This window comes from Cephus cinctus, unplaced genomic scaffold (genome assembly GCF_000341935.2).
Source record: "Cephus cinctus unplaced genomic scaffold, Ccin1 Ccin1_scaffold0099, whole genome shotgun sequence".
Lineage (NCBI taxonomy): Eukaryota > Metazoa > Arthropoda > Insecta > Hymenoptera > Cephidae > Cephus > Cephus cinctus.
In genome coordinates this window covers 81258-89703 of record NW_014332836.1, presented here as the reverse complement: position 1 = coordinate 89703, position 8446 = coordinate 81258, and the positions used below count along the sequence as shown (strand labels likewise).

The window sequence follows — 8446 nt, the reverse complement described above, 5'->3', positions numbered from 1 at the left end:
GCACGGCCCCGCCAAGTAGTACTCGATAAGGAATCACCTAAAGTTTTTTTAATTATTAAATCACCATTAAATCATAATTAAATACGGGAAGCAGTAGTAACATAAAAAAGTAGCGAAAACGTTATAGGAAATATTGAAAATATAATTAAAATGATGGGCCAGTGCTAGATCATATAATAGGAAAACATGTAGTGACTTATGTACTTGGCCTCAATAATATGATATCAATACTTTTTGTTAGAGGAATTCACAGCAATCCTGTACTTGGCGTTGTTTTTTACACGTAAGTGTTTTTTGGGGGATAATGATGACGTTGTCCATCTGTTAAGTCTCCTCATTTGAGTCCTATTTCGATTCGTCACGATTTAACAGTTTTATAGTATAGAGGTGGTTTTACATTGTAGATTTTGTTGTTGAATGATCGATCTCCTCCAAGCACTTCTTGAACTTATCATCTGCTATCCAGTTTTATTGTTATATAAAGAATTTAGGTCCTCATTTAGGAGCCCTGTCGCCTTTGATCGCACTTAGCACACGCCTTGCTTACACGACGGTCAATTGACGAAAGGGGAGAGCACGATAATTGCTATTCCTACCAGGGACTCTTACTTACTGGAGAGGGAAGTCTATCGCCGACAACGCTATCTATTGACTTCAATCTTAAAGAGTTTGTAACCGCGAGTTTCGTTACAATTCGCAGGGAACTCACTGGGTAAACGCACGTTACAACAGCTAGAAAAACTATCAACATGTAGCACGAGACCGCGAGTCAACTCGAGGCACCTCAATCGGTGTCCCTAGACAGACTGCTTTGACAATAGTCAAATTCCAGAATTAATCATTCTGATTGGTCAAATTCCTTAGAGCTGATAACTGTTATCCTTTCCCTCGAGTTGTGTGTTAAAACTAAATCGAGAACGTATTTTAAAGAACCGGTACGTGAGAGGTCGGAGATCTTGCATTGCTGCTTCCCCAGGGTATCGGGCGACAGCTGGGCACAACAACCATAACTCGGATCAGAGGATTCCTTCTCTGCCCTTAACCGTATCAAACCGTATCTTCGCCAAGTCTATAGACCTCTGTCATTCTCCAGTGGGACGCTGGTATCTCTGCCGGTCCGTGGAAACGTCTCCGTCGGGTATTTTTTTCCGCCGGGCAGCTCGATACGTCGAGAATATTTCTCCGCGGCAGATTTGAGCACCTTGACCTCAACTCAACAATAACAAATATTTCCCAGAGCATTGCCGTAACTGTACGAATCAATCCGAGAGCGTAGCTTCTGAGCAGGGTGGCAACTCGAAGGGAACCAAAATGCGAGAACGTTATCTGAATCAATAGCTGAAGTCACCTTGTAATCGTAAGTCGAAAAATCACGTCACAATATATTGTAACGTTCCGCTCTTATACCCCTCTATCCTCTATCCTTTTGCTTCCTAACCACTAAAGGTGCGTTCCACTTATCGCCCGCAACGCTCCCAACATCGTTGTGTCTTTAAATATTAAATGTATTGGATAGAGAAACAACGATGTTGCAAGCGTTGCGGGCGATAAGTGGAACGCACTCTAATTCTGAATGATGAATACGTCAATAGCCCCGCATAAGAGTGCATAGAACACTGTGGATGTGCATAATAATTGTATCTGAGAGAACCCCTCAAATCCTAAAATTCCTCAAAACTCCTATCACAGCGCCGCCGATAAAGGAAAGAAAAAATAGGACCTTTAAAACCCTAATATTACATAATTTCTTTGAAATTAGTCACAGCGACAATCATAAGGAAATAATATTGGAGATTATTACCTTTAATATTCCACGATTCCAAAAACCAATCGAGCGACTGGAATCAAAACAAACAAATGCCCAAACGTTATTAGCCGGCACGCGCCAAATACAACAGATAACTAGGAAGCCGGTATTTGAAGAAACCTAATAATCTAATCTAATCCTATTAGTTAAATTAAAATGTCAAATCAAATATGAAAATATTAAATTAAGTATCGACGTTAACACTTCGGCATACTAAAAATCATTATCCCTACTAAAAATATTTATTATTATTTCCGAGGATATAAGCAGCGGCTTCCTCGACAGGGGTTCATTCGATGCTAAGTTTCGTTGTTAGTTAAAACTACTAGCGTACACTAAAAGACGTCGAGGAGCAGTACAAACTTAAAAATTACTATCTCCAAAAATCAATTAGGGAATTTATCCTGCATTCCCGAACAAACCAATAAACAATATCGTACTGCAAACTGTGACAGCTCATCATTGCTAACTTCTGGTCTCAGGGAGTATTGTTTCTCATCTATGTATCAGGAAACCTGCCATCCTTGTAGGTCTTCTGCAGCAAAGTTATTGTGTCAGCGCTGTCGTAAACTGACCAAGCATCAAAGACATATCCTTAAAAAGCTCAGCTCCCAACGTCATCGTGATTAGTAGCTATCTGAGTTAAAAACCTCCTAAAGATAATAATTTCGGCTAACAAGAATCATTATAATCATCTGTGGGTTCTGAACCATTATCATCCTTATCATGAACTGAGCTGCAGTCACCGGACGCATTGTGAAATCTGCTGTATTGTAGCTCCAGCTATCTCTTTCCCTCTCCTAGAAAGTAGAATAGGGAAAAGATAAAGAGATACAACAAGAAGAAACTCTGTACACAATTATAAGAGTGTTTAAGAGAGTGAAATAGTATTTACTATTTCTTTTTTTTTATATCTTTAGGTTCACTTCCAACGATTGTCGTAAATTGTATGTACCTTACCCTTCGCTGCAATCTTTAACAGGTAATTGCTGGCCAAATTAGATGTATTATGTCCTGGAGTATATAAATTCTGAAGTTGTTTCTCATTTTGACTAAGAATTGTAATACAACCACTATCAAAACACAATTCATTTTTTAAGTCATTATCTTCACATGGGAAAACATAATTTGTCATTGCAACAACAATATTACGATGACCGATACTACAAGTTTCGCCGAATTTCTTCAAAAAATATAATTCAATTTGAACATTTTATTCGAATAACTTGGATGAAACATATCAGAATAGAATACCATGGCGTGAATAACACTATGGCTGACTGAGAATACATTTTTGACCATTTTATTTCTACAGATTTGATCTTAAAATGTCTTATCTAAAATGCCTCCTAGTAATGTAAATTTACACTACTCATTATTAAACGTAGATGTATGTAACATTTAGTTAATCAAGCGGTAAATTTAAAATATGATTTAAGCAGAAAGCTAAAATTTACTGTTGTCGCAAGCAATTGTACGAATATGTACAAATGTAACTTACATGCATGGCAATGACTAGTTACATTTTTCATTCCTTTTTTTTTTTTTATAAACAGTTCAACAGTGTTGACTTCATATATTAATATATATAATTCATCAATTCATTGAACTGTGAATTGTCTTTTTCCGAATAGAGTATATCTTTGCAGCGGTGTAAGTTTCATTGCTTCATTTACAATCGTAACAAGTAACTTGGCATCTGTAATTTTTACAATCATCTAATGTATATGTAACTATTGAATGTGTATAATTAAATATAATTAATGTACTATATTTTTACAGTTTCTTATACAGTCGCATGGTTGAAATTACCTGTAATTTGAAGCTTTGTATACGTGATTTCTTGTCGAAACTGCATCAATATGCTTTCTTGCGTCCACGTGTTATTGCGACAATAATATTTTTCTCCCTCTGCGAGATTACTGTTTCATCTTTCACGCGTTTCCAAAGATCTTTTATATCGAAAAGAGTTTGCACTTGAATTTTGCAGTTGTCATAATTCTCTTTCGTAAGGATAACCAATTTTATTTTATTTGGATTCGTGATGGCTTTCGCAGAACTGTTGAAGCTCTTCAATCTGAGACATTTCTGTTAGCACTTCTCGTAATCTGGGCCCATACTCTGTTAGAATTGACTATTTCTTAACGCCAAAGATAACAAAAAAGTGCAACTATTTATACCAATGAACATATGCAATCAATTGATAATTTTAATGATTGCAATAAATCGACACGTCAATCACACAATTAGATGAATTAGAGGAATTATGGGATGATCGTAAAAGAATATGCAGGATCAGTTATTCTAGACTCCGAACCTGGGAGTAGCCTTTGTATATATTAGGCGCGCTACTCTCTAATCAGATTACCCCGGCCCTCCGGTTAAGGTGAGATTGACACGACAACTTGAATGACTCTGTAAGCGAGTCATTGATTGTTGACAGAGAACCGAGTGAACTATGCGAACAGAAAATTGTCATGCGGATCAGTACCCTGACATGATTATAATATGATATCAAGAACACCTTGCCTGTAGGTGCGGGTAATCTGATTAGAGTATTCTCTAATCAGATATCTATTATATTCTATTTTATATTCTATTATATTGTATATTCTCTAATCAGCGCACCTAATACATACGAGGCTCCACTCAGATTCGGAGTCTAGGATAGTTCACCCTGTATAAACGATTTTTAGGAAGCTGGATCTTGGAAACCACGAATTCTTTTCTTTTAGATGGATGACCACCCATCTATGACGCCAAGATTCAAATCTTTAACAATTAATTTAAGAAAAAGGCTAAACCACGCAAAAATAGCATGCAACATGCTAAATATATGTCCACATATGCACTTAAACATCTCCCCATCCACCTTTTATATAATTAATATTAGTTCCCAAGTCGAGAAATTTTGCATCGTATTGAACCTATTTATTCTGCATAAGAATATTAAGATTGATATTAAGATTATGGAGTAGGGAAACTCGAGTGAATTGTCACTAGTTCGAGCCAGAAATTGTCAGTTATTTTAGCTTGATAGTAGTAATAACAAACCTCATTTTGAATCTCAACTATATATTTTCGGGGTCTAAATATTAAAACTCATTCAAATCATAGGTAGCGACAGCGAGCAGCAGGCATCGACGAATGGGCAAATAGCATCGAGTTGTTGATATTATAAATCGAGCCCAAAGAATCCCGCTGACTGGTCGCTGCCTGCTATTCGCTGCCATTAGGCTATAGGCGTTTATAATCTAACTAGTAATTTTAGTAAGATCTTAAGCTTAAGATTCGTGTTCAAATATTATGACCTGGTGGAAATATGAGGAACGATCCGGAAAAAATGGCGGACATCTGGGCCGAACTTCGAACACGGGACCTTTCGATTCTGCGGCGACTGCTTTGACCATTGAGCTACTCCAGGCCACTAGCCACACTCATTCCAAATCGTCCTCACTAACTCCAATTTTCATTTTAGATAATTATTGGCCGTACCAGTATTGGCCGTAATGTTCTGCCTGTACAATTTCATAAACTGAAATTTTATTGGTGTAACACTTCTGTCAGCAAACCCAAAGAACAGAGAAATGGAGGTCGTATACGCTCGAATTTGTGCTAAATTTTCATTTATTTATTTGATTTTGTACTTATAATATTAGTTATCATCATACAAGTCATGCTTATTTTTCAAACTAAATTCGATATTCAATACTTTAATTATTACTTACAAAATAATTGTAGTATATTAGATGAGATAAATTTTTTTAAATAATCTTGAAATCTTACATACATATTTTGTTACACTTCACGCATATTTAAAAGATATTTCAGATGTATAAAAATACATTTGAATGCAAATTACTAATCAATACTTTATTTTACTATAGACTGGTTTAATAAAAAAAATCATTAAATTTTCACTTTAAATGTCACTTCGTAAGGAAGATTATGAGCTCCGGTTTGTGGAACCACATTTTCTGTAACAATATATCCTTTCATCTTGACTGGTTCTTAAACATCAGTTACATGCGAGCTATAAAAAAGTATTTGTTCTATATTACAAATTTTTTGTTAATCATATGCTTATTTTTACGATATTTTCATGAAAGAAGCGGCTAAACATGCGATGTATGTCTTACAAAATATCTTCTTTTTGATAGAATTACTTATCTATTGATCAAGATTAATCACAAAAATTAAATACTGAGGGTTGAAATCCATACTATACAAGAATTGGGATCGTAACCGTTTCATGATATCTGATTATTTACAAATTAAATCCCAGAACTTTTTTTCTGTACCGATCTCATATAAACAAGAATATCTGGGCATCTACCTTACGTCCAATTTTGCTGAGGAAATGAAGTTATGCACGATTGTTCAAGCTACGCAACTAGCGTATATCTCAAGAATAATATTTGTAATATTATGCTTTACAGTGAAGCTGTGTGGGCAAAGTATTTCTTTTATTTGGAGAACCACAAAAGCGCTAGGCATACCTATTTTCTGTGTACTCTCAGGGATAGGTATAATTTAACGACAAGGAACATGTTGAATTGATGAAATCGAAGCCTTCACTAACACATTACGTATTGTGAGCATATATTTTTGAATATCGTTAAGCTTGACGCAAAATCCTGCATACATTGGATTAGTTTTAATTTCAGCCGGTATCAGAGGAAGTTTTTTTAAACAATCAATCGCGGCACATATTGTGTCAAAAATGGTAACATGATGATCCAGTTTGTAGAATTTGATGTAATGAAGATTTCTCGTGATTTTGACAGAATGGGGAGTAACGTAGATCGACTCGATTGGTTATCTATTTTACTAATACCTATATACAGGGAAATCTCTCGAATATGAAGTACCTCTCCATTTTTAGACTGATACACATTTCCACTGCTAACTTTTCCTGGAGCTGAGATCTCCCACCATGCTGCGATTTACAAGGAAGGAAAAAGGATAGAGGATAGAGAGGTATAAAAGCGGAACGTTACAATATATTGTGACGTGATTTTTCGACTCACGGTCACAAGGCGACTCCAGCTACAGATTCACATAATATTCTCGCTTTCTCGTTCCTTTTGAGTCGCCACCCTGTTCAGGAGCTAAGCTTTCAGATCGATTCGTACATTTACGACAATGCCCTCGAAAGATTTTTTATTGTTGAGTTGAGGTCGAGGTGTCCAGATCTGCCGTGGAGAGATAGTCTCGACGTGCCGAATTGTCCAGCAGAGGAGAATATCCGACGGAGACGTCTCCACGGATCGGCAGAGATGATATTGTTTTCTTATAGTTAAGCGCAGGGGAAGATCTCCAAGAGTCACGTACCGATTCGTTAAGGAACACCCTGGCCTTAGTTTAAAGGGACGACTCGAAGGAAGGGATAAGAGTTATCGGCTATAACGATCTCCACCAATCAGAATGATTAGTTCTCGAATTTCACTATTGGCAAAGCATTCTGTCTTGGGACATCGATCGAGGTGCTCGAGCTGGCTCGCGCTTCCGTGCTATTTACTATCTCACAATATCCATGAAATCCTATCAATTTTCTGCGTTTGCTTTAAGGGGGGCGACCCGCTTGAGCACAGATCCAATTGGATAGAAATGACTTTTTACTGTAAGTTCTGACCAGTTTTAAACAAATAGAATAGAATTAAGTACGGACGATATCTTATTATAGATTTTGTGTGTAGTTTTAAACTAGTTTACCCTAGGTTTGTTTAGGTAAGGATAGGATAGGGTGGAATGTTCAAACTTCGGATACTGGGTAGGTTAGTGGTTAAGTATATCGTCGGCGAGCGAGCGAAGCGAGTGAGCCTGAATGAACAGAGCATTAAAATTTTTTAAACGGTTGCGTCAGATAAAGATAGCTTACAATATCGTTGAATTACTGATGGAAGATTGCTTGGAAGGCAAAAATTTCATATTTGTATCCAATTTGGTCTGTGCGCAACTGGACATCACTCGTCTGATCTGATGAGTCCTGTTTATTTATTTATTTTTCGGCCATTACTATTATGTAATGCTCGTAATAGTAAATTTAGAATGCTGATTGCAGTTTTTCCTGAGACCAATTTTTTCTAGAACAAACGTAGTATGGAAAATTTTTATCCAATTATGATGATGTAACATGAATAAGTGATAGCGTTTTTTGTATTCATATTTTTAAAATAGATATAGGTTTGTATAGTTACATACGAGAAGAAGTAGTGAACGAGAAAATTTGAAAATATTTTATGAAATCATCGATCTGTTACCATCTGTGTAAAAGTGACGTAAAAAGAATGTAGTGTATTTCAATAATTAACTTAGCGCCAAATTGAAGCTATTAGTTTTCATGCTCTGAAGGCTAATGCCAACTTTCAAATATTCATGGATAATTAGATTGTAGAAAAGATAAATCTTCGAGTTTCTGTTATAGATGGTGCTAGTTAGAAAAGCGTTTAATAGCGCGCTATAGATTCGGGTTTCATGCGTCACTCGTTTAGTTAGCAGAACTTGGATTTTTTCTGCATGGGGACTCATCTATTACGACATTTTTCTTGTAGATTTGACAAACATCGATTTGAAATTATCTTGTTCGATATATATTGTTTTTTCAAAAATGTATTACGTGTACGTTTCACGATGCAT

General features: G+C 36.2%; 1 protein-coding gene across 4 annotated transcripts in view; it reads right to left on the bottom strand.

The window, feature by feature from the left end:
- Window positions 1-3607: 3607 nt before the first annotated feature.
- Window positions 3608-8446, bottom strand: part of LOC107274502 — a 75005-nt gene continuing 70166 nt past the window's right edge. Inside the window, exon 8 of one of the 4 annotated variants that reach the window (XM_025091876.1) lies at window positions 3608-3947. In XM_025091876.1, coding sequence (XP_024947644.1) covers window positions 3946-3947 — 2 coding nt within the window. In that variant the 3' untranslated portion in view covers window positions 3608-3945. Of the gene's footprint in view, window positions 3948-5610; window positions 7894-8446 lie in introns of those variants that run through there. The other 3 variants (XM_025091875.1, XM_025091874.1, XM_025091877.1) reach the window with 3 other exon arrangements.